The sequence below is a fragment of the Bidens hawaiensis genome, unplaced genomic scaffold, assembly GCF_021521415.1.
Source record: "Bidens hawaiensis isolate Kalapana, Puna unplaced genomic scaffold, B.hawaiensis_p1.1 tig00023236_1, whole genome shotgun sequence".
NCBI lineage: Eukaryota > Viridiplantae > Streptophyta > Magnoliopsida > Asterales > Asteraceae > Bidens > Bidens hawaiensis.
Genome location: NW_027493648.1, coordinates 111,060 through 138,868, shown reverse-complemented (window position 1 = coordinate 138,868; position 27,809 = coordinate 111,060). Strand labels below are relative to the sequence as shown.

Below are 27,809 nucleotides of genomic sequence, written 5' to 3'. Positions count from 1 at the left end.
CTATGTTAAAATCATTTAAAGTGCCAGAACCATTGTGGGGAGAAGCTGTGCGCCATTCTGTGTATTTACTCAACAGAATTGTTACAAAGGCTGTAAAGAATAGAACCCCATATGAAGCATGGATGAAGAAGAAACCAAACTTAAAATACTTGAAAGTATTTGGGTGTGTTGGGTACGCAATGAAATTAACAGGTAACTTCCAAAAGTTGGAAGATAGGAGCAGACCTATGATTTACTTGGGAGTTGAGCCTGGAAGTAAGGCATACAGAATGTACAATCCAAAGGAGAAAAGGGTAGTTGTATCACGTGATGTGTCCTTCTATGAAACAAAAGGATGGGATTGGAAGGAGGTACAAAGTGAAAGGTCCATGTCAACAGGAATTTTTTTACAGCCAAATCCCAATGAAGATATCAACCACATGGAGAACTTGCATGGGAATTCAAACCAAAATACCCCATGTCCAGCAGACCAAAGTTCACCTACATCTGCTGGTCCCACAAGAAATTTGCAAGAAAATCCTCAATTTCCCATGCAAGGTGAGGAAGACCATGATGGATTTTTTGATCATACACCACCAAAGGGCTTCAAGAAAATTCAAGATGTTTATCAACAGGCTTCTGCAATGACCGATGAAGAAGTACGTAAGTTGTATGAGGACAACGAACTTCTTCTGGCTGATGACGAACCTGTTTCGTTTAAGGAAGCTTCAAAGGAGGAGTCTTGGAGAAAAGCAATGCTGGTTGAACTAGACTCAATTGAAAGAAATAACACCTGGTCCTTAACCCAACTGCCACAAGGAAACAAAGCTATTGGGTTAAAATGGGTGTATAAAGTAAAGAAGGATGCGAAAGGCTCGGTAACTAAGTACAAAGCTCGTTTGGTAGCAAAGGGGTATGTGCAGCGAAAAGGTGTTGATTTTGAGGAAGTGTTTGCACCGGTGGCACGGTTGGAGACCATTCGTTTGATACTATCAATTGCAGCTGAAAGAAACTGGCTTGTTCATCACTTAGATGTCAAGTCAGCCTTCTTAAATGGAGAGCTTAAAGAGGAGGTGTATGTAACGCAACCGTTGGGCTTCGAGATTAAAGGGAAAGTAGGTTGGGTGTACAGGTTACACAAAGCACTCTATGGGCTTCGACAAGCTCCAAGAGCTTGGAACACAAAGCTTGATATGTCCTTAAAGGAAGTTGGTTTCATCAAGTGTGCACAAGATCAAGCAGTATACAAGTTGCAAAACAACAGGTCAACTTTAATTGTGGGTGTGTATGTTGATGATTTAATTGTAACAGGGTCTAATGAAAGGGAAATTGAAGAGTTCAAGAAAAAAATGAAGCAAGCTTTCGATATGAGTGACTTGGGTCTTCTAAGTTACTATTTGGGAATCGAAGTTCAGCAAGGTGACCAAGGTATCTTCATTAAACAGGAAGGTTATGCAAAGAAGATACTTGAAAGTACTGGAATGGCAACGTGCAATGATACACAATTTCCTATGGAAGCAAAATTGAAGCTGACAAAAGATGAGAATGGCAGATCAGTGGAAGCCACTGAGTTCAGGAGAATCATTGGCAGTCTACGGTACTTGACTCATACTCGACCTGATCTAAGCTATTCGGTTGGGGTGGTGAGCAAGTTCATGCAAGAACCTAAAGCGAGCCATCATGTAGCAGTAAAGCAGATTTTACGTTACATCAAGGGTACAACCGGGTTTGGCTTGTGGTATAGAAAGGCTGGAGATGGAAAACTGTGCGGGTACAGCGATAGCAGTCACGGGCTGGATATTGAAGATAGAAGGAGCACCACGGGTATGGCGTTCTATTATTCAAACAATTTAATCACTTGGACCTCACAAAAACAACAGACTGTTGCGTTGAGCTCCTGTGAGGCTGAATTCATGGCTGCAACAGCAGCAGCTTGCCAAGCGTTGTGGCTGCGAAATTTGCTTAGTGAATTGACTGGAAGTGAGGTGCAGAAGGTAAAACTCTTGGTTGATAACGAGTCTGCAATAGCTTTGATGAAGAACCCCGTATTTCACAAACGAAGCAAGCATATTGATACGAAGTTTCACTTCATACGAGAGTGTGTGGATCGGGATCAAATACATGTTGAACATGTACGGGGAGAGCTGCAGAAAGCAGATATTTTAACAAAGCCGTTGCCACGTATAAAGTTCAAAGAAATAAGGAGCTTGATCGGAGTGGAGGACCTTAACCAAGTCAGCATTAACGGGGAGAATGTTGGATAATGCTGACTAAGATTGATGATATGGCATTGAACAAGTAAAGTGGAGTAGTGCTGACCGAGAAAGCAGCAATGAATAAACGTTCGTGTGAACGTTGGAGTCGTTCAGAAAAGGAAGGAGGAGTGCCACCTTTCTAGGAAGAACAAGTCTAGCTTTTAGCCTATTTAAGTAGTTGTTCTGTTTAAGTTTTTTTGCATGTATTCAATTGTTTTCTGCTTTTGTAATCGTTGAAGTTATAATACAAAAAGGCATTCTGCAAGTTTCTGTCTTTGTTATTTCTCTGTTTCCAAACTCTGATCAAACTCACCTGAAACCAATTGCTTGTTTTACTTAGGTTCACACCTCTCATATCCAAGTGAGTCAATAAATGGAGACTTGACAACAACTGCATGTTTGGCACGCTAGTTAATTCATAAGATCCATAATTACCTTCAACATTATAGAGGCCTCCAAGAGAAAGGACGTACAAATTTGAAAGATTTCCCAACTGGGAAGGGATCACTCCACCAAATCCGGAATTTGAGAGGTTAAGATACCTTAAGTTTCCCAGAGAAGATATAAAACTTGGAACTTGCATCCCTCCAAAATCATTGCAACTCAAGTCAAGATGCCTGAGTTGCTTTAAATGCAACAAGGATGGATTTAAATTCCCTCTCAGCCTATGAAACTTAGTGGTTTCTTCATACTCTTTGTATAAGTTAAAGGCTTGGTCATCACAATGACCATCAAGTCCTGGAAGATGAATCTGATGAACATGACCGGTAGAATTATCACAAGCAATCCCAACCCATGTGCAACAGTCACTCTCGTCACCAACCCAAGAAGCAAGTCGATCTGCTTCATCTATGATTCCATGCCTGAACTCAAGAAGCGCTTGTCTCTCATCGTCTATGCATAATCGACCATCAAATTTTCGGCTACAGAAGCACAAGTGAAACAAGGTCATAACAAGAAGTAAGTGGAAGGGAGAAAATGTGTGACTCATGTTGGTGGTTGATTACGAAGTGAATAACAATCTCCCAATTAATAGATTAAAATTTTCTCCAGATATGTCCTTTTATATATTGCACCACAACTTGAAAGTTTGTTTATGTGGATGTCAAGGAGATGAGCTCACTCGGTAAATCGAAATGACAATGCCAAACTGAGAAGTCGTAGTCGGTTAGTTACCTTTCAAAATTATCATCCTGTAAAATGTTTTTGTTTAATAATTTGGTTATGAGCAATCGAAATGACAATGCCAAAATGTCCCAAAAACAATGATAATTTTAAGTAATTGTGGCATTTTATGTATTTGAACTCAGGACATTAATTACCAAAAGAAACATAAGTTTTTTAAACTTTTAGAGTAGGGTATTCCTTATTTAGTTTTGAACCGGTTATTACGCAGATGCATATCAACCTAACCGAAATCATTAAACCGAACATCATGTAATGATGATTTAAGTTTTGTCATTTAGCTCGTCCAATTACAACTTTAGCCCAATCCAATCGAATAATAAAATAACGATAAAAAGATAAATGATAGATAAATAAACATTATTCGGTTTATTTGGTCAAAAACTAAAACCTGAACTGAACGTCTTCGGTTCGATTTTGAACTTCTTGAATTCAGAATGGTATGGTTTTTACCAAACAAAATTTAAATTAAATAAACCTTGACCGAACTGTGCCCCCGGTGTTGAGCCAAATACCACAATAATATAAACTCTGAAAAATCATTTTCCTTGATATCATATTTAAACTCTGAAAAATCAGGGAAAAAAACAAACTCTCCAAATCAACTTTCACAACACGTTAGAAAATCAATTTGTGTGGATACAAATAAGATCATTCCATGAAAAAAAATGAGTGGGCATCATGCAATTATCTCAAACTCAAATGCTCAATTATTGTTTGATCCAAAAACTTCCTTGTCTACTAATTCTATGTATTATAAATGAGACCCACATAAGTCAAGTAAACTCATAAGAATCCATATATCTTTACTTGCATGACAAGGATCCCTTATTGAAGGGTATGTTTGAGGTCATGAGTTATAGTAGCTTAAATTATTATTTTAAAAAACGCAATCTCTCGTTGAATTTTTAATATAAACTATTTAGTGTAATATTTTGACGTAAATGTTGATATATGTTTATGAAATCGCATGAATGAAATGTGTAAAGGCCCATATACTTGATTGATACAACATGGGTTTAGTCCAGATAATTTTGTATACATAATTGATAATAATGCCATTGATTACTTTTTCTGAATTAGGCAAATTCAGTACTTACAACGTCCTACGGATACCTTATTTCATTTTTTCACTATGGTTAGGGCCGGCTCAAAGTCATTGGAGGCCTAAAACTAACTAAAATATTGAGACCTTTTTCTTTTCTTTATGCGTATAGCGTTTGAAAGTATACAAGAATAATAGAATATGGATGATATGCAATGATAATTGATATGAAACAATCCTTCTTAGCATGTGGCCCATTAATTAGTTACTAATTCTAAAAGAACTCTGATTTTAAAATCTCATAATACGTAACGCTTATTTAAGATGAAGGCCCTATAAAACTGGAGGCCTAAAGTCATCGTCTCATTTAGCTTACCCACGAGACGGCCCTAACTACGGTGAGGCGCATCTAGAAATTTTCGCTACGGTGAGGCGCATCCAGAAATTTTCGTTACGGTTGGGATAAAATGAATCGTGTAAAAATGGGTCGGGTCAAATAGAACATGGCGCCAACCATTCGGCAGGTCTAGACTTTCAGTGCAATGAGAGGGTAAATTGATCTTTTTACGCACTACCCTTTAAAAATTAAAATGCATATTATTATATTATATAAAGTAAGAAAATAATAAAATTAATAATCTAGATAATTTTTACAATAATTAAATAAGCTCATAAAAGAAAATAAATAAAAAGTAAATGTTAGTATAATTTAGAAAAAAGGAACATAGCGGTGGAAGATCATACTTGTATTGTTTGTGGTGAGGGTGAAGAATCAGTCAACCATTTATTCACCAATTGTGTGACCGCTGTTATGGTGTGGCAAAGAGTGAGCTTATGGTGTAAGCTTCCTCAAATTTTTGCCTTTTTAGTGAAAGATTTGATGGAAAGTCATATCCATATTCCGGGGGGCGTTAAGGAAAAGGAGATCGTCCAAGGCATCATAATTATCGGATGTTGGCGGTTGTGGAAAGCTATGAATGAAAAGTTATATGAAGGTAAAGAGACCAAGATGGAAGAGATTATGGGAGATATTAAAACTGTGGGTTTTCTTTTGTTAAATAACAGATTAAAGAAAAGGTCAGTTGATTGGTCCACTTGGTGCAATTACGCCCTTATGTAATGGTTTTAGTGGTTTTGGCTATGCTCCTCCGGTTTCTCTGTGAAGGAGTTAGCTGGTGGGTTTGGTGTCTGTTTGGTTCCTTTGAGGTTTTCTTTTTAAAAAAAAAAGTAATTAAATTGTTTCAAAACAATTACAAAATGCATATATTTCTTAATAAAAATCAAAACTATAATTAATATAATAAATTAATAATAACTAGACAAAAAATGATACTTTACAAGTTTACATTGCTTTATAGAGTAGTAGACTTTACTTTTTCTATGTAATTACAAAATAACCCTCATTACTCATCATCTTCCTTAGTTCCTCATGGAGTCATGTCTCCATTTTTAGTTTTTGCAAACCAGAGAAAAACCGACACATCCTTACCCACTTTCCTCTTTTACTTGGCTTGCTGGAGGGTTTCTGCCCGTGATTGATAGAAACCGACGGTGGGCACCAACAAATTATTACATATTCCTATACTAATGCATACAGCTAAACATAACACTCTAGCAGATGGACGGTGGGCAGCGGTCCACCCTCCCGAAGCCGTAAATCCGGCCCTGACTATGAACACTTTGGCCGAAGTTTTCTTTAAATGGAACATCTATCATCAATCAAACAATACCTAAGGGTATATTTTACTACATAGAGTTTGATCCTTAAGAAGCTTAAGAGACTTTTGTTTTTAAATTAACCACTCACTAGAAAAATGTTTCAATATAATTTTTTAATAAACTTTAAGCTTATATATACAAAATATGTATTCCTAAACAAAAGCTTTTGAAGTACCTTAAAAGTTAAATACAAGATTTTTTTATAGTCAAATTACCGAAATACCCTTATTTCATTTCCCCCCGTTTTGTTTTAGCCCAACTTTGTGTTGGCCCATATAGTTGATCCATATAACATGGGTTTTAGTCCAGCTAACTCGGATATTCAGCCTGCTAACGGATACCCAAATCAGTTTGCTCAGAACAAGATATGTTGATTATATTAACGGCAGAGAAGCAGGGGCGCAAACGAGCCGAGCTGTTCGTGAGCTACTTGAGATCGGTTCGTTAATAAGATCGATCAAGTCGAGCTTAATCGAGCCGGAGCCCGAGCTCGAGCTCGAGCTCAAACATAAAAGTAAGCTCATTTAATAAACGAGCCCGAGCCTAAACGAACCTGTCATTTATATAAGTTTTTAAAATGTATATTTAATAATTGTTAATTAGTATATATATATATATACTATATTAAAATACATATAGAAGGGCAAAACGGTAATTTAACAGAAACTCTTAAATTTAAGACATTTACAACTCCTAATGCATCTTGTACAACATCCAAAGCTTTGAATTTAAGACATTTTCTGTGTCGACACGATGATGATAGCCACTCTCCGGCACCCTCGGTTCTGGTGGCCTTTTTCACGGCGTCAAGTGCTGCTTTCTGGCAATGCAAACGTACGCGTCAGCGGCGGATCTTGGTGGATAGGGTTCGATACACGCTAAACACCATGGATGAGGTTGATTAGGGTTCAAGAAGACCTCGATTTTGGTAAGTATTTGTATTGATGGGTGATTAGGGTTTAAAAACAGATCTGGATAACTCTCGCCGCCACTCCCCACTGCTGCTAGACTACCACAGGTGTTGATGTCGTTCCAAGAGTTTTAGATCTATATCTTCTAAGGTATTCTCGTTGAAATTTTGGTATCAATCGATTACTATGCTAATTATTATGCTTAATCAAGGTATATTGTTGTTTGAAACTGTTTGGTTTATGTTCTGGTATCAATATTTATGTTTTTCTTTCATTCAATTAACAAGTTTCATTCTTGAGTTATTACTAATCGAATCTGGAAATCAGGAAGAATGTTGTAAATTTTAATTAGAGAAACCTAAACTTTATCTGATTTTCTCGAATTTTTTTTTCTTTGAGTAACCCAAGAATTCTTTTATGATTTTTTTGGGTTGTAATCTTTACCATAGTGTTAATTCTTATGAATCTTGATTTGAATTATGTAGTATTCTTTCTAAAGGCGATTGGAGAACTCTGACACGGCCAATTAAACGTTCGAGGCTCACGACTGCTTTCACCCATAAGAGGATTCTCGAAGCTGGTTCGCGCCAAAGTGTAGGTTTAAAAGCCCCATGTTTCAGCCTCACAAAGGTAAAAGTAACTCTATTACATGGTCACAAAAAGCTAATTGGAAAAAAAAGGATACAACTATGCCGTATTATGATATGTATAGTAATGGGGGAACATGGGACAAAAAATAAATCCAATTGGTTTCAGACTTGGTACAACCCAGTCATCAGTTCGAGCCTGATTATCCCTAAACCCAATGTGAGTTTTTCATTTTGATTTGCTACCCCGCCGTGATTGAATGAGAATGGATAAGAGGCTCGAGGGATTGACGTGAGGGGGCAGGGATGGCTATATTTCTGGGAGCGAACTCCGGGCGAATATGAAGCGCATGGATACCTCCTCTACGTTCTTGACGTTCTTGACAGCCCATCTTTGTCTCAGTAGAGTCTTTCAGTGGCATGTTTCGGTCCTCTTCCCCATTACTTAGAAAAAGTGAGCCACCGGTTCAGGTACAAGATACTATCATTACCGCCTGGACAATTAGACATACAACCCGTAATTGCAACGACCCAATTGCAAGAGCGGAGCTCTACCAACTGAGTTATATCCCCCTTCCTTGTTATTTTGATCTCTTTTTTGAGATTCAGAAATAGTAACCGATTCGATAAATCTATGAAGGTTCCGAAATGAAATAAGTGGCTTCAAAGGTACAAGAAGAGGGACGCCGTTTGCTGCTCAAACCGCAGCGGCAAATGCTATTCGTGCAGTAGTAGATCAAGGTATGCAACGAGCAGAAGTCATGATTAAAGGTCCCGGTCTCGGAAGAGACGCAACGTTACGAGCTATTCGCAGAAGTGGTAGATTAATAAAATTTTAGTCTTTAGTTGAATGTGATTGTTAGCATTATCAAATTAGGTATTCAATATGAGATTCTATAAATCAGTTATAGTTTTTGTTTCAAATCAGTTTATAAAGTATATACGTCTTACTGAAACTTTGTATGGTATGCAGGGCTTAAAATAATTTATGAGAGGTATGAAATTAAAATTGATTTTTGTTGACTAGACTAATAGTTGACTTATGAAATTTGTAATGTTATTGGTACATGTGTGAAGAAACACTAGGTGACCCCGAGTAGATTATGGATAATCTGGGGGTTAAGTAATGTTTCCCGCGAGGGTTCGGTCCGGCAAAGAAGGATGTTCTTCAAATGACCTGCAAAACAGACACCGTGAGCTCGTCACTGAGAAGGGGGGGTTCCTCCTTGTGACCACCCTCCGGCGTGAGAATCAGACTAGATTGCTCTGAATATGTGTATATTGAGAGAAATAGCTAGTGAAGGTAAGATACAAGATGATGATACCGTTCCAAGGTGTTGGAGTATTTATAGCCGAAGGTAGGTTTTCAAGCAGGTACAGTCAGCTGTATAATATTCCTGTTCTACCAACTATGGGCTACGCACGTGCCATGCTGGTTGGTGGGTAGGCAGCGGCTGATAGTGACAAGGCCGGCTGTGTACTGTTCCCTTTCCAACAACTGCAGGCTATGTGCGTGCCACGACAGGGGTTGGTGAGTAGGCAGCGGCTAATAGTGAAACAGTACTAGAGCATGCTCCTCCTCGTACTGTTGTCAGTGAACTGTCACCCTGTGATTGGTTCATGGGCTGCTTTGGTCAGATCTTGTCTATTTTGTCCATACCTTGGCAGGTATAGTACAAAAGATCTTCCAGAAGCATACGGACTGGCTCATTTAGGCGGAAGTATTCCCGCCTTGCTCATTCCTTCAGGTGACACTGAATTATTGAGAGTTAGTGCCTTGTGCGTGTAGCCTTGCTATTAGTGCGGGTAGCCTTCCCTGATGGCTTGTATCCGCAGCTGCGGGAACAGGCGGGGTACTTCACCATTGGGAGGCTTTCCCTACGGGAACAGCTGGCGTACTGCGCGTAAGGTCTTCATCTCTGAGCATGGTGGGTCTTGCGGAACCAGTTGGTCCTTGCGCAGACGTCCCTCTTCAAGGTGAGTCTTGCGGGTCCAACTGGGCTCTGCTGGGACCTACATCTTCAAGTCCCCCAGTCCAATGTTCTTCTCATGAATTGTTAATAAGTGAGGTGAACTTTGGACTTAAGCAAGGGGTTTTGAAAAGGATTTAGTTTTAAGGTTGTCCGTGGGGATTCTTCCCGCGGTTTCCCTAATGTCACGTGCAGAAATTCCCGACTTTTCTGCTTGATCTTTGGGTATGATGCGGGTAGGTGTGTAACCTCCTCGCAAGTCAGGAACGTTGAGTTTCACTTGTGTAGATTCTCCACGAGGTTTTGGTAGTTTTAAGCATAGTGATCAATTATGTTAAAGAACCAATTCCATCCATGAGCTTCAAAAAATCTAGTTCTCAACGTTCCCGCTATGCAGGGATGTTATTTCCCTTTCCGCAAGCATGGCCCAGAAGATCCTTCTTGGTTTCAATTCCCTGCGAGTGCTAAGTATGTGAAGGGTTTCGCCTTGACACTGTACCCGCACTCGTCTTATAGTTATCTTACTTCCAAGGTATTCTTGGCGTCCATTCCCTGCAGGTGCTAAGTATGTAAAGGGTTTTGCCTTGACACTGTACTCGCACCTGTCTTATAGTTACTTGGTTGCCAAGGTAAGGGGTATAGTCCCGCTTACTTTTGAATCTTTTTGAATTTTTTTGAAATTCGAAGAGTTGGTGAAAGGATAAGAACAGTCCAAACTGTTGAAACATCGTCCGACGGTTTCTTCTGACAGTGTCAGGACGTGCAGGAAGTTATGGCGACGTGACAGTATATGGTCATTCCAGACGCTTTTTCAGGCGCGTGGGCGCGATTTTTCGGGTGCGTGGGTGCGGATTTTACGGCGCGCGTCCCGTCAACAGCTGTTGCCAGCTTGCTTTTTCCACGTGTCATAGTTTCATTGCACCAGCTCTTTTCTCTCTCCTCCGCATTAAATTCATCGCATTCATTGCGATGAGTATATAAAGGGGGAGAGGGTTCCTGGTAATCCACACTTTCACTTCTTTCTTCTTCTTCTAAGTGATTTCCGGCGATTACTCTAACTTTCTGTCGAGCATTCTCCTGAAATCGTTCTTTACCTCCAAAACATGTCGTCTACTCATGATCCAGAAGCTACCGTCGAGGAGTCTGACTTGTATGTCGAGAACCCGACGTCTACGTCCAATAAGGACGATAAGAGCACTGCTGGCGAATGCCAGTGTGCTCTTCCCATCGAGCTTTACCGGTACATCGTCCGGAAGTTCATGCTCGAGCCGTTTGAGCCTGAGTTTCCGGAGCCACACCAGACGGTGTACGATGCCCCCAAGGGCAAAATAGGGGTATATGCCGCCTTCTTCGTCTATGGGAATCTTAGGTTCCCATTGACGAAGTTTGTATACCGTGTTCTGGATAGACACGGTGTGCACCTGACGGAGGTACACCCAATGGCGATCGCCAAGATCCGCCATTTTGAGTGGGTGTGCCTCATTCTTGGCGTGGATCCCCACGTCGACCGCCTGATGACCTTCTACTCCTGGAGGTGCATCCAAGGCTGGTACACCCTGGTCACCCGGATCAAGGGTTTGAAGATCTGCGCTACCGAGCGCAGTCTTCGGTCTTGGAAGCGGGAGTTCTTTTACATCTCTGCCCGTGTCATCCCTATAGCGATGACATTTAAGAATGGGAGAGCTCTCCCCGGCCTTCACGCCTCCAACTACCAGGAGGCGGAATGGTTCTCCAGGATTTCCCGGATCCAGACTCCGGTTTACCGCTTTCTGGAGTCCGGGATGGTGATGCTCGGTATGAGCAGGGTGTGGAAGGATGCTGGGGCGGATGCGCAACAGATTCTCATCGTACTTGAATACGGTTTGAACTTTATCCCTTACGGTATGCTCCGTCTTCTTTGTTGATTTAAGGTTTTTTCTAACTGTTTTTCTTTTTATTTCAGAGGGAAATGACTTGCAGTCCCTCCTGCATCCGCGGGAAGCTGACGGTCCCGCTCGGTTGGGTACTCGTGCTCTTGACGAGAACGAGTTGCCCATCCTTGCGCAGACTGCGGATCGGTTTGTGGAGGCCTACCCGCCAGGCCACGAAATACTGAGCGCCACGCGGCCAGGTAAAAGACTATTTAACCCTCGCCCTCTGAATGCTGAAACCTTTGCTGGAATTCCTCTAATCTTGTCATCTTCTGATGAGGAATCCGCAGATGGTCCTTTTCTTGCGCAGAAGAAGAAGGCTGCTGGCGGGAAGGGCAAGGCGAAGGTAGCCTCCACTGCCGACCAGGTGAACCGGTCTGAGTCGGAGACCGAGAGTGAAGAGGCGGCGGGGAACCCGGGTGGTGTTGAGACCACTGCTCTGGAGGTTGAAACGGCTGTCACCTCCGAGCAGCCCAGGACAACGACGGTGACCGGTACGAAGAGGCCGGCTCCATCGGGTTCGTCCCCGCCCGTTCGCACCTTCAAGCTCAAAAGGACCCGTAAGTATTCTTCCTTTATCTTAACTGCATAACTTTCCGCCATTATACTTATATATCTTCTTTGTGCAGGCGTGGATGCTACCGCATTCCAGGGTGGAGCGGGGAGGAGCACCTCCGGACCCATGACGGTAGGTTTGGTCAACCTACCTGAGGCGATGACCCGGGCGACTGCGCCTGCTTCAGTTGGTTCGGTTGCTCACCCGGTTGAGCCAACTGTTCCAACTGTGACGACGTCTCCGCCGGCTGTCAATGCCATATTCACTGATTCCTTCACTGAGCTGGCGGTGAGTGTTTCTGTGGATTCTTCCACAGCCGCGGCCGCGGTTGTGAGTTCACCTCCGGTGAGTTCACCTCCGTTGGTTTCTATCACGGCGGCCTCCGCTATGCCTCCTCCGGCGCCGGCGACTACGGCCGGTCCTTCAGGTATGTCCGGGGTTGGGGCGTCAAGCCAATCTCTTCCTCCTTCCCATCTGCCTGACCTCTTGGATGGATATCCGTTAGGTTCGGGTGATGGGTTTGGCGGCTACAGGCCTGTCGTCGACCCTACAGGTGCGTAGGGTTATTTTGGCCTTTTATTATTTTATTTTATATATATATTTTTTGTATCATCTTTTCCTAACTGTTTTTTGCTTTTGCAGTGTCGGATTCCAATGAAGTGTATGTTCCACGATGGAACATCCGCCGAGGAACAACCCTTCGGACGCCTGTGGAATGCGTCGAGTGGGCGCGCCACGCTGCCCCAAGTTGGGCGCTGTGGGAAGCAATGTCAAGCTACCAGGAGGGTAGGTTGACAAATGAGCTCCGCATTCTCGTAGCCCTTGATGCAGCCGCGCGTCGAGCTGCTTTGTCGTGAAAACGACAAGTTAAAGGCAGCTCGTATCCAAGAAGTAGCTCAGGCGCGGGCTGTCCGGGAGGAGAACAGGAGGCTCTCCGCCGTTGCTGCGGAGAAGGATAAGGCCTTCAAGGCCCTTGAGGTTGACGTTCAGGCTCGTCTCGAGGCCCGTTCCAAGGCCGCCCAAGCTGTTAATGAACAGCTTCGGTTGGCTAAGGAAACTGCACGGAACGCAACCGAGAGGGCCACCAAGGCTGAAGCTGCTGCTGAGCCTCTACGCATCGAGAATGAGGAACTTAAAGCCAAATTAGAGAGGCTCCAGCAGGCTCATGATGCCTTGGCCATGGAAGATGCCAAGAAGCTCCAAGAGATCTTGGACTAGAGGGGGGTGCTTGACCACACTGAGCGTAAGCTAAAGGGCGTCGAAGAGGCTGCAGCCAAAGATGTGTTGCTTGCCAACCTTACAAAGAACGAAACCGAACGCGCCCGTAATGAAGCTCAAGCTGCCCTCCAGGAGGCTCTGGTTACCAAGGAATGGCTTCTCCGAGAAGCGTTGTCTCAGGTATGCGTAGTTTCACAATTTCTTTACGCTTTTCCTTAGAAGAGTTTTTGATATACTTCTGTTTTTTAGGTTGTGCATCGGGTGTTCACGAACACATCATATGACGATGTGATGAGCGCAGCCCTCAACGCTTCTCATGAGGATGGGGAAAAGGCTGGCTTCTTTCTTGGTCTAGGGTTTGTTGAACAAGGCATTCCGCCTTCCAACTTCCCTCTTTACAATGTGGATACTGAAGCTGCGTATGACCAAGCAGTGAATCAGTATGCCGCCTTCCCGCATCCGGTGGTGGAGAAGGTAAACAAGATTGCTGCTGCTGATGATGGGCTAGCTATCCTCAAAGCTTTCCTTGAACCGCCACACTCTACTGATGGTGCGGGTCCAAGTGGGAGTGGTCCTGAAGCTTGATACTTTAGATCCCTTTCCACCATTATAGATTTTTATGTTTGTATAGACTTCTAATCTTGTATGCGGGTATGTACCCAGCAATTCTTGTAATGTTTTAATGTTGATGGAATAAAGATTATTTGTTAATGCCTTGCCTTGTTTATTTCGCGCATATTTTGTTTTAACTTAGCAATTTCTTGAGTACTTAGATAAGTTAACTTTTCAACGTGGCAGATAATAAGTTAAAGTTTTGCTTCCTCTTTCGTGATTGTGCGGATAAGACCGTCACTTTCACTTAGTAGGATGGCTAAACTTTACCTATATCTGACCTGCGTGGAAGTTTTCCTCATCTTTTCCCTTGAAATTTTCTAAGTGTTTTGAATAAGTTAACCTTTTGACGCGCGGTTGCCAATAGGTTAATGTTCAGTTTCCTCTATCATGATTGTGCGGGTAGGACCGTCACTTTCATTTATTGGGATGACCAAACTTCACCTATAGCTGACCTGCGTGAAGGTTTTCCTTAGAAATTTTTACCGTTTTATGTGTTTATGCGGGTTTTGCCGCCTTCCACACGCAACGACTTACTTCTTCCCATATTTATGCGGTGAATACCGGCATATCAGTGTGGGAAGTTCATAAGTATAAAGGTAAGGCTATCAACACAATGTGATAAAGGAGAATCATTTCCATTAGAAGTGGCTCTAGGCCTTTTCTTTACAAGTTTGGAATTGATCTACATGTAACATTTGCGTAATTGAGCTCCGTTCCATGTTCTTGGGATAGGAGTGCCATCGAGCCTTTCGAGCCGGTATGCGCCTTTTCCCAAAACTTCTTTGATAATGTACGGTCCTTCCCAGACCGGTGCCAGTTTTCCTAGGCGCTCTTGGTTTGAAGCCTCGTTGTTACGCAATATGTAGTCTCCTACATTGAAGTTGCAGAGTTTTATCCGCGTGTTGTAGTACTTTTGCATTTGTCGCTTGTAGTTTTCTTCACGCGCTGCGGCTAAGTCTCTGCGTTCCTCGGTTAGCATAAGGTCTAACCGTCTTTCCGCATCATTGTCTTCTGGCTGAATCAAGACCCTTGGTGAGGGCAAACCAATTTCGACTGGGACCATGGCTTCAGTGCCATAAGTGAGGCTGAACGGGGTTTCTCCCGTACTGGCCTTTTTCAGCGTTCTGTTTGCCCAAAGGACGTGTGGAACTTCGTCTACCCAGCCGGATCTGTGTTCCAGGAGTCTTTTCTTTATGCCTTCGACGATGCTTTTATTTGCTCTTTCCACCTCACCGTTACCTTGCGGGTGTGCCACTGAGGTAAAGGTGTGGGTGATTTGAAGTTCTTCCAGCCATTTTTGTAGCTTATTGTCAGCAAAGTTGGTGCCGTTATCACTCACCAAAGTCTGTGGAAGTCCAAAACGACAAATAATAAATTCCCAAATAAATTTTTTAATATGTTTTGCGGTTGTTTGGGCTAAGGGTTTTGCTTCTATCCACTTTGTGAAGTAGTCGATGGCTACCACTAGGAACTGAACGTTTCCTGCTGCTGTAGGAAATGGGCCTGTCACATCGATGGCCCACTTCTAAAATGGCCATGAAGAGGTGACTGGAACAAGTTCATTCTTCGGGCGATGCGTGTTGGGTGCGTAAAGCTGGCAAGACCTACACTTTTTGATGTATGCCAGCGCATCCGTATGCATCCCCGGCCAAAAGTATCCCGCGTTGTTTAGCTTAGCTACAACAGCGTGTGGACCTGCGTGTACTCCACAAATGCCTTCGTGTACTTCCCTTAGGAGGTAGTCAGCATCTTGGTTGTCCACGCATCTTAAGAGTGGGCCAAGAAAGTTACGTCTGTAAAGGATGTCATCGATGAGTTGATAGTTTAATGCTTTACAACGTATTTTTCTTGCCTGTGTTTTTGACTCTGGTAGTATACCCGCTGCAAGGTAATTTATTATCGGTGTCATCCACGTTTCTGTGCCGGTTTGGATGACACAAATTTCCTTGTGTGGGACTGATGGTGCTTCAAGGAGTTCAATGCGGATGTCCTTTCCCAAATGGGTAAAGGCTAATGATGCAAGCTTGCTTAACGCATCCGCAGATTTGTTTTCGCTACGCTTGACGTGTATGACTTTACAATCATTAAAATCGCGCATAAGGGTTTTTGCTTGTGCGAGGTACAGGGCCATTGTGTCGTTCACGGCCGTGTACGTTCCGTTTATTTGGTTGGCTACTAACATGGAATCCACGTGGGCTTCCAAGTTTTTCACTCCCATTTTACGCGCAATTCTCAGCCCGGCCAAGAATGCTTCATACTCGGCTTCGTTATTCGTACTTGGAAAATCCAGTCGAATAGCGTAAGTGTATTCTTGGCCTGCTGGGTTGGTTAGTTTCAACCCTGCGCCTGAACCCTCGTTGCTGGCTGCTCCATCAGTGTAGAGTCGCCAGACATCATTGATGTCCTGTGCTGGGGAGGGTTGAGCCTCCTCCTGGCACTCTTTCTCCCGCGAAGCGGGGACTTCTGCAATAAAGTCGGCCAGGACCTGGCCTTTTATGGCTGGTCTTGGCTTGTACTTTATCGCATATTCCCCCAACTCAATTGCCCATTTGGCTAGACGTCCCGATAACTCGGGTTTGCCTAGAACGTTTGCAAGTTTGAAGTTGGTGAGAATGGTGATTGGGTGACCTTGGCAATATCGTCTTAGCCTGCGTGAAGCCTGTACAAGTGCTAAGACTAGTTTTTCCAGGGTGGAGTACCGGGTTTCTACGTCTGTTAGGACACGGCTAACATAGTAAATAGGCATCTGGATACCTTTTCGCCTCTACTAGCAGGACTGTCCCGGTTGCTCTATCTGTGGTAGAAAGATATATGATTAATTCCTCCCCCGCTTCTGGTGCTGTGAGCGTTGGGAGTTCGATCAAGCGTGACCGAATTTCCTGAAAAGCTGCTTCCACTTCTGGTGTCCAGCGGAAGTGCGTTTTCTTTAAACAGTTTCTCAATGTTGACACGAATGGGAACGACCTATCCGCATGGTTTGACAAAAAGCGGTTAAGTGTGACTAGGCGTCCATTCAGTGTCTGGGCTTGCTTGATGGTAGTAGGTGATTCCATTTTGATAATGGCTTCGACCTTTTCAGGGTTCGCTCTGAAGCCATCTTTAGTAACAATGACTCCCAAGAACATCCCTTCTTCCATCCCAAAGGAACACTTGCTCGGGTTGAGCTTCATGTTTATCTTTCTGAGCGTGTTGAAAGTTTCTTCGATGTCTTTCAACATCGCTTCTGGCTCAGGGCTTTTGATGACCAAATCATCCATGTAGACTTCCAAGTTTCTCCCAATTTGGGCATGAAACTCTTTGTCCATCAGGCGTTGGTATGTGGACCCTGCATTCTTAAGTCCGAATGGCATCATTTGATAACAAAATGTGCCATCGGGCGTCCGAAATGCGGTTTTGTCCTGATCATCTACAACCATGTGGATTTGATGGTACCCCTTATATGCGTCAAGGAAGCATTTAAGGCGAAACGGTGCTAATGAATCCACTTTGAGGTCAATTTCGGGTAACGGGTAACAATCTTTGGGGCATGCTTTGTTTAAATCTTTGAAATCTATGCACATGCGCCTTTGTTTGTTAGCCTTCGGTACCATAACGGGATTTGCAACCCATGTTTGATATCTACTAACGCGTACGATGCCCGCGTCAAGGAGTTCCTTGACTTGGGTTCTACACGCGTTAGCCTGTTCCGCCCCCATTACTCTGCGCTTTTGTATGACTGGCGTAAAAGCCTGGTCACACTTGAGCTTATGCTCTGCTTTACTTCGAGGTACACCAGTCATGTCAGCTGGTATCCACGTGAAGATGTCAGCGTTTCTCTGTAGTAAGCGTTTGAGTAAGGTGCGCGTAGGATCAGTGATTGTTGGGCCAATGGTAACAGCCTGGTCAGGGTATTTGCCATTGAGGGCCCATTTTTCTGGTTCGGTGATGGTTGGTTTAGCCATCTTTGGTTTGGGTTTAGATGAGACAGATGCGATGCATACCTGGGGGATACCGGTGATCATCGCTACACCCTCAGCAGTTGGCCATCCCATCATGCCGTGGACTGAAGATACCACGGCGTTGAATCTTGCCATCCCGTCTCTCCCGAAGAGAATGTCGTATGTGTGGTGTGGCTTCCTCATCACGACGAAGTCCACGTCTTCTGTGCGGGAGTATTTCCCGTCCGTGAGAATGACGGGGAAAGATAGGATACCCAGGGGGGTGTTTGTGCTGCCGTCGAACCCTTCCATTGAGGCGTAAACCGTTTCCAGGCGTTCTTTGTCTTCGTCGTCTAGCTTGTCGAAGAACTCCCTGTACATAACCGTTGACGAGGCGCCGTTGTCAGCAAGAGTGCGGGAAGTTATGTAATGCCCCAGCTGGCTTTTGATGACGATAGGGCCTTCCTTGCTGGGTCCTCCTGGCACTCGCGGGAAGCGCACCTCAGCTTCCTTCCATTCGCATGGTTCTGTCGTTCGTCTTTTTCTTCCTCTGATGTTGCCATGAACCATGTGGATGCTGATGTCAACGGGCTTTCGTCCGTTGCCTTTATACCGGTTATCATTCCTTCCTCCATTCTTGATTGATTCCACAAGGTGTGCAAGTCTTCCATCCTTGACGAATGTTTCAACAATATCCTTCAAGGATGTACACTCCTCTGTATTGTGACCCTTTGTCCCGTGGAAGTCACAGGATTTGCTCTGATCCGCATTAGGTCGCTGCCGGATCATTGGAGCTTTTGGCCATGGGAGTTTTTCGGTGGCAAATATCTCCGTGACGCTTTTGGTGAGTGGCGTCCACCGGTGTTTTCGGCTTGAAGGGTGCGTGTTATCCCTTCCGCCAACAAGAGGGCGAGAGCTGGATGAGGTGTCAAAGTTTACCCTTGACTGCCAAATACCTAGCTTCCTCTTTTTGTTCTGCCGGGCGATCCGAACATTGTTTTCTCTGGTCCTCTGCGTGTAGAGGTGTGTACTCTGGGGAAGATCCCTACCCAGTTGCTTCTCCGTCTCGGCAAAGCGCTTGGCCGCCGTCATGATTGCATCCCATGTGGATGGCATGCCGTCCTTACCCGTCAACGTGCGGATAAGCTCTGGGTATTCGGCGCCCTGGATGAAAGCGGCGCGAACAAGATCTTCACTTATGTTGCCCAGACTCAGCTTTTTGGAGTTGAAGCGAGTGATGAAGTCTAGTAAAGATTCATCTTCCTCTCTCACGCAGTTGAGGATCGTCCACTGCTCTTCAGTATATTTCCTCTGTTGACTGAAGTGTTGGCTGAACTTGTGTTGAAAGTCCGCCCAATCATATATGTGGTGGACCGGTAAACGATCAAACCACGCCCTAGCCGCTCCAACCAGCGTCATCTGGAACATATAACACCACGTGGGTTCCGTCCAGTTACTGACGGTTGCCCCCGCTATGAATCTGTTCAATTGATCATCTGGGTCGGATAGACCATCATAAGTGCCGATGTTGGACATCTGTTTGGCACTTCTCGGAGCGATTGCTTCCGCAATGTCCCTTGCAAATTTAGATGTTCCCGCATTTGCAGCAGTTGGTCTAAAGGTTTTGGAGAAGTCGCGTGGGTTTCCCCCCGCGTTCCTTGGTTTGAAGGTTTCTTCGAAATTCCTTCTTGGTTGGAAATCTGTTTCCTTACGCTTCCCTTTCGCCCTATGGCGAGGGTTCGCGTCGGTGTCGGATTCCTCCCGATCATCATCCGAGTATTCGCACTCACTGTTCATGTTGAGCTGTTGTCGAGTGCTTCCGAATTCGTCAGCCTGCTGGAGTGAACGCAAGCGTTCATCTAACTCAGTTTGGAATTCCTTTTGACGTGCTTCGGCCCACGCTTTAACTTGATCGAGTGTTTGACGGGGGAGCCTCGTCTGTTTCTCCAACTGGGCATCGGTGAATCCCAGTGAAAGATTGTTTACTGCACTTGCCCCGGCTTGGGTAACCGGGGTAGTGTTCGTAAAATTTGTGTGACCGCCGGTGTTCCCCCCAGTAGCTGGGGTTGTGATTACCGGGGTTTCTTGGTCACTCACTGGCCTTGGGACCGGAGTAACGTTAACCATCTTTTCAGAGGTTTTGAAAAAACTGAAAAAGTAGTTCTAGCTTTTATGCACGGATGGCGCCAATGAAGAAACACTAGGTGACCCCGAGTAGATTATGGATAATCTGGGGGTTAAGTAATGTTTCCCACGAGGGTTCGGTCCGACAAAGAAGGATGTTCTTCAGATGACCTGCAAAACAGACACCGTGAGCTCGTCACTGAGAAGGGGGGGTTCCTCCTTGTGACCACCCTCCAGCGTGAGAATCAGACTAGATTGCTCTGAATATGTGTATATTGAGAGAAATAGCTAGTGAAGGTAAGATACAAGATGATGATACCGTTCCAAGGTGTTGGAGTATTTATAGCCGAAGGTAGGTTTCCAAGCAGGTACAGTCAGCTGTATAATATTCCTGTTCTACCAACTATGGGCTACGCACGTGCCATGCTGGTTGGTGGGTAGGCAGCGGCTGATAGTGACAAGGCCGGCTGTGTACTGTTCCCTTTCCACCAACTGCAGGCTATGTGCGTGCCACGACAGGGGTTGGTGAGTAGGCAGCGGCTAATAGTGAAACAGTACTAGAGCATGCTCCTCCTCGTACTGTTGTCGGTGAGCTATCACCCTGTGATTGGTTCATGGGCTGCTTTGGTCAGATCTTGTCTATTTTGTCCATACCTTGGCAGGTATAGTACAAAAGATCTTCCAGAAGCATGCGGACTGGCTCATTTGGGCGGAAGTATTCCCGCCTTGCTCATTCCTTCAGGTGACACTGAATTATTGAGAGTTAGTGCCTTGTGCATGTAGCCTTGCTATTATTGCGGGTAGCCTTCCCTGATGGCTTGTATCCGCAGCTGCGGGAACAGGCGGGGTACTTCACCATTGGGAGGCTTTCCCTGCGGGAACAGCTGGCGTACTGCGCGTAAGGTCTTCATCTCTGAGCATGGTGGGTCCTGCGGAACCAGTTGGTCCTTGCGCAGACATCCCTCTTCAAGGTGAGTCTTGCGGGTCCAACTGGGCTCTGCTGGGACCTACATCTTCAATGTGGATGATTTACTCTGAACATTTAACAACATTAGCTGGAGTTTATTGCTTCTGGAAGTGAAACGAGACACTATTCTAAGATCTTTATATTCCTAAGTATTAAAGCATGTTAATCAAAGTAATCTTTTATCTTGATTATGAAACAATAATTGTTTTTGAAACTGTCTATTAGTTGCTATTTTTTTTTATTTTGTGTAATTTTCCAGGTCATAAGTTTGTCCAGTGATTTGAAAATGGTTTTGAGTTCCATAAGGTACATTTTATACAATTTTTGAATTATCTATGTATGCTATTGTTGACAATTTCAAACACTTTTTATAAATGAACGAGTCAATTTGAGTTATGTTTTAATTTTTTTTACTTTATAAGGATTGTAGAAAAAAATGGGTCAAAGTTCCGTGAAAATCTATGTTTTTGCTAATTCACCCAGCTTATCAAAGGTGAAAAACAAAATCAAAACAACTAACACTTTCGTTCTGTGTTTTCATATAATTCAAAGTTTATAAATTTTCTTTTTTTTTCTCTTTTTGAATTTAATAATTTATAAGAATACTGAACTCAAAATTTATTTGCGTAAAAGTGTAATAATCGATTATTTATTAATTAACAAATTTTTTTGGGCTTAAAATAATTATTTTGGCAATTTTTTACAAACTTAAATGGCAGAACTGAAACCAAACCATACCAGAACTGAAACCAAACCAAACCAGAACACAACCTAAAAAACTAAAACCAAACGATTTTTTTTTGTTAAAACTCAACCAAAATTTCGGTTTTTTGTTTGGTTTGAAGACCCATGCACATCCCTACAAACAAATAAAAATTTCGATCGATACCCCATTCAGCTCCTTTTAGATTCCATAATTACCCTTATAGCCAACCTGTAAATTCTGTGTTGACCCGTTAAATTTAACAAATGTGATCTGAAACAATGTTTACCAAACTGCAAATTTACCAGACTGCCAAAACCAATTGACCCGTTAACAAACTGCCAAAACATGTTGACCAATTATCATATTCTATGATGTGTCTTTTGGTTAAATACTTCATTTTTTTAATATGACCCATTTGTGTATAGGTATCTTGAATTCGACTCCTAGCAGTTACATTGGGATAAATATAGCACGAACCGCATGTACCAAAGCGTAAAAGCATCTGCAATGGAGACCAAATACCGCCTTTTGTTAGGATAATTTAGTAGAGTTAAGTTATAGGTGTTTGTAAAACAATTAAAACATGTAAACTAGAAGTTTGGCTGTATATAGCTTATGTGTAAAATGGTTGTATCTTCATGTTGCAATTAGTTCGAATATGAATTTCTGGAGCAGCATGTTCTACTTGATATTAAAGAGTCGCATGAATTCAACCTTTTGTATATCTATATTTTTAATTTTAATTCTTATTTGAATTGGTTAAAAGTATTAAACAGTTCAATGTTCATCAAACTATGAACATTTTCATATATGCTCGGATTACGCAACACTTCTGTATTTAATGTTAATGCGAAGTATCACTTTGAACAAATCTCTCAATTTTAACACATTTACCACTATGAACATTTTCATACAATGTTCACTAAACTATTTGTATCATATGTGTATGTGCGTTGATATGTATATGTATTTATGTGCAAGTAATTTGGCTATGATAACTTAATATATGCATTCTTTTATGATGAATCACGAGAAAAATATCAACATAATGCTAAATAGGGGTGAGCAGAAAATCGAATTAACCGAACCGAAATTAACCGAAAAACCAAACCGAATCATTAACCGACGGTTAATTTTTTGTTTTTTTTGAAAAACCGAATTTTCGGTTTCGGTTCGGTTTTCAAATTTTAAAAAACCGAAAAAAACCGAACCGACCCGATTAATGGTGATGAAGATTATGAAGATTAGGATTAAACTTTGAAGATGAACAAGATGATGAATGAAGATTAGAACTAAACTTTTTAGTGCTTTTTTTTTTAAAACTTTGTTCAATTTTAAATGTATGGTTCCACGTAACATGCGTCTAATTTTGTTATTTGTGTTCAATATATTTGTGGTACTCTAATATACTCTAACAAGCTTAAAATTATCATTTTCATTTTTTAATTTTTTTTGCAATGTCTACACATAATTGAAATAAACCGATTATAACCGAACCGTAACCGAAAATAAACGAAAACCGAAACCGAACGGTTTGTATATTCAAAAACCGATGACTTCGGTTTCGGTTTTGCCTAAAAACCAAACCGAACCGTGCACAACCCTAATGCTAAACAGTATGGAGCCTCGCCGCATCGCGCGGGTTCCTACTAGTATATATATATCATTGCAAACAATATTACTAGCATAATAATATAATCATTTTGAAAAAATCAACACTGAGGATTATATATATGCATTTTAAGACACTGTGCTTGACGTTTGACTGTTTGATCTGCTAAGATAAATAATAAATGTTGCTCTCTTTAAAAATATATTAAAGAAGGAAAAGGATCGTAATCACATAAAGTATGTCAACAATAGATTTTGACTTGGTCACTTGGCAGTTGGCCTGAGATATTGACTTGTTCATTGAATGGTATTAACTTGTGCAAGTTGAGATATGGTTTATTTATTGCTAACTCTTTCTCTAATGTTTCAGAACCAGAATGCAAAAAAAAAAAAAAAAAAAAAAAAAAATTATAAATAAAAAATCATCAAACTCAAACACAACATCATCTTCAATTAATATGAGTTCCTACTTTTGTCTACTTCTTTTGATGGCTTTACTTCTATTGTGTTATTCTGATACAGAATCGAATGCTATGCTATGCATGGATGATGAAAGACAAGCACTTCTCCAGTTCAAGCATGGACTCATAGATGATGCAGGCCGGCTTGCATCTTGGGTCACAGAGGAAAATAGTGACTGTTGCAAATGGGCTGGAATCAATTGTGATAACATAACAGGTCACGTTCACAAGATTCAGCTTCCAACTAATTGTTATTTTGATTATAAGAACACCCTGAAAGCGGATGAAGAATGCCAGAAGCAAAAACTAAGAGGCGATTTAAGCCCGTCTTTATTGAATCTGAAACAGCTAAAGCATTTGGACTTGAGCCACAACGATTTTGAGGGAATGCAAATTCCCAAATTTATGGGTTCTCTTAGAAACCTGAGATATCTTAACCTCTCACGTTCTGGATTTGGTGGACCAATCCCTCCTCAGATAGGAAACCTGTCAGACTTGTGCATCCTCAGTCTTAGAGGCATTTCTGAATATGAATTTGAATCATTTAGCGTGCCGAATATACAATGGTTGCAGGTCTCTGTTTCTTGCATCACCTGGATATGAGTGGCCTAGACCTTAGCAAAGCATTCGATTGGCTTCAGGTGATTAACACCCTTCCTTCTTTGGTTGAACTGCATTTGTCTTATTGTCAACTCATGAATATACACACACATGTTCATAGTCTCAATCTCACATCCCTTTCCTTGCTTGATCTTTCCGAAAACGATTTCAGTAACAATTTTGTGCCATGTTGGATTTTCAGTTTAACTAGTCTAGTCTCATTAGATTTAAGTGGGTGTGGTTTTCTCGAGCTTACTCCTGGTAGTAGCCAAGGCTTCCATAACATGACCTCTCTCGAGTTGCTTCATATATCTGAGAACCATTTCATGAATTCTTCGTTTGTATTGAAAGGGTTGTCTGGTAGTAATCTCATATCATTAGATGTTAGTAATTGTGGTGTTTCAGGTTTGATTCTTGATTCCCTTAACAACTTGACCTCTCTTCTTAGCATTGATCTATCATATAATCAACTTACAAAAAGAATACCTAAATCACTAGGTAATCTTTGTAATTTGAGAGAGATTGATTTGTCAGGTAATAGTTTCGGTAATATTACTTTAGCATTTCTTCTTGAAAGCTTTTCCGATTGCAAATCACCTAGCTTGGAATCAATACACATCGAGTTCTCAGGACTTTCTAGTCATCTGCCAGATCAACTTGGACAATTGACAAATCTGGTGTACCTCCGACTTGAAAGCAACGATATAGTTGGCACAATTCCAGATTCCATAGGAGGACTATCATTTCTGAAGTATATGATTCTTGATGAGAATCTTCTTTCTGGTCAGATTCCATTCTGGGTCGGAGGATTATCATCGTTGGAGGAGTTGCGTGTTTCAAATAACCGACTGAATGGCAGCCTTCCGGATAGTCTCGGTCTACTTTCAAATTTGACAAGTTTAGATATTTCTTATAATTTGTTGACTGGCGTTGTGACAGACGCTCACTTCGCCAACCTAAACAGATTGAAATACCTAAGTGGATCAGGTAATAACTTGATCCTCAGACCACGCTTGCTAAACTGGTATCCCCATTTCAGGCTGGAGAGCTTGTCTCTTAATTCTTGGGATATAGGGCCTCAATTTCCATTGTGGCTGCTAGAACAGAGCAATTTAACTCTTCTGGAAATAAGAAAAACAAATATTTCATCCGTCATGCCTCATTCATTTTGGAGATCATTCCCCAATCTTGAACATCTAGATATGTCACAAAATCATATTCAAGGAAGGTTGCTTAGCATTCCTAGAACGCTTTCTATACTTGACTTGAGTTATAACAAGTTTAGTGGGCAGTTACCTGAACTCCCAAATAATTCGTTGGTGAATTTCTTGGATCTATCATATAACTCATTTGAGGGACTGTTACATCATTTGTTATGTCCTTATGGTGGACAATGGCTATATGTTCTTAATCTTGCGAATAATAATCTGTCCGGAGCCATTCCTAATCAGTGTTGGGAGAAGTTCCCGATTTTGATGTTCTTAAACTTGAATAACAACAATTTGTCAAGTGAGATTCCAAGAACTCTGGGATCTTTGTCCACATTGAAATCATTGAACATGCGTAATAACAAGCTCTTTGGAAGATTACCAACTTCTTTGAAGAACTTGTCAAAATTATTGGTCCTACAACTTTCTGGAAACAAATTTATTGGTAGAATTCCAACATGGTTTGGGACAGAGCTCTCAACATTGAGAATCCTCAGCCTCCGCTCAAACAATTTTCAACAAAATATAAGTCATGAGCTTTGTTATCTTACCGGTGTTCAGATCTTGGACCTTGCTCATAATAATCTCTCAGGAAATATACCAAGATGCTTCGACAATTTCACTATCCTCTCCGGGAGAAAAGCTATAACCGATAGACTTTTCTCCATATCAATTGGTGATATAGAAATTGTTGGTAGTGCTTCATTAGTGATAAAAGGACGAGAAGACTTGCATAGCACTATCCTTGGGCTTGTGCTGATTGTGGACCTTTCTAGTAACAATTTATCAGGTGGCATCCCAAGAGAGCTAATGACTCTGCATTCGTTACAGTCATTAAACTTATCAAGAAATCAACTGACAGAGAGCATTCCAGAGAATATTGGAGATATGAAGTCACTTGAATCAGTTGATGTGTCGGTCAATGAGCTTTCTGGAGAACTTCCCGTTAGCTTGTCAAGCTTGAATTTTTTGAGTAGTTTCAACGTGTCCTACAACAGTTTTACCGGAAGAGTCCCAAGAAGCACACAACTGCAGAGTTTCAATGAGTCATGCTTCTTTGGAAACAAACTTTGTGGAGATCCATTGTCTGAAAGTGAAAGTTGTGCAGTTCCGGTACCAGATGTTGACCATGAAGAAGAAGACGAAGAAAAAGACGGATCACATGGAGTAGATTTGGGACTGATTATTAGCATTGTGTGTGGATTCATTGCCGGCTTTTGGGCTGTGGTAGTTCCTTTGATTGTCACCACTAGGTGGAGAATTGCATATTTTGGTTTCTTGAGAAAATTGAAGTATATTGTCTTGGACGTCATTCGTAAGTACTTGGGTAACATGTTTCGTAAGTAATGTGTAAGTTGTAATATGATCAGTTTTACTTAATTTGAACTTCCCTTGTTTTCTTTTCTTTTTGTTTTGATATTGTTTTCGATCTTAACTTATTTTAATGAAACAATCTCGTACAATAATAGTCCTCAATAGAAAGGGAGGTTATTTTAATTTGCATTCCCTCAAAATCGTTGTGGCTCAAGTCCAAATGCTTTAGCTGTTTCAGATTCAATAAAGACGGGCTTAAATCGCCTCTTAGTTTTTGCTTCTGACGTTCTTCATACACTTTCAGTGTGTTCTTATAATCAAAAATACAATTATTTGGAAGCTGAATCTTGTGAACGTGACCTGTTATGTTATCACAATTGATTCCAGCCCATTTGCAACAGTCACTATTTTCCTCTGTGACCCAAGATGCAAGCCGGCCTGCATCATCTATGAGTCCATGCTTGAACTGGAGAAGTGCTTGTCTTTCATCATCCATGCATAGCATAGCATTCGAATCTGTATCAGAATAACACAATAGAAGTAAAGCCATCAAAAGAAGTAGATAAAAGTAGGAACTCATATTGATTGAAGATGCTGTTGTGTTTGCGTTTGATGATTTTTTATTTATTCAATATCTCAGGCCAACTGCCAAGTGACCAAGTCAAAATCTATTGTTGACATATTTTATGTGATTACGATCCTTTTCCTTCTTTAATATATTTTTATTTTAGAGAGAGCAACATTTAGTATTTATCTTAGCAGATCAAACAGTCAAACGTCAAGCACAGTGTCTTAAAATGCATATATATAATCCTCAGTGTTGATTTTTGCAAAATGATTATATTATTATGCTAGTGATATTGTTTGCAATGATATAATTCTTAAAAAACAAAAAAGTGTCAGCCGGACAATCCAACAAGATCAATCTATTCTAACCTGTTTAAAAGTGCA

At 41.9% G+C, this 27,809-nt stretch overlaps 1 protein-coding gene across 1 annotated transcript; it reads left to right on the top strand.

Moving 5' to 3' along the window:
• Positions 1–24,335: 24,335 nt before the first annotated feature.
• On the top strand, positions 24,336–26,891 carry LOC143567206 (receptor-like protein EIX2). The gene has a single exon (XM_077053672.1). It carries the CDS (start codon positions 24,336–24,338, stop codon positions 26,889–26,891), a length of 2,556 nt encoding a protein of 851 aa, XP_076909787.1.
• Positions 26,892–27,809: the final 918 nt, after the last annotated feature.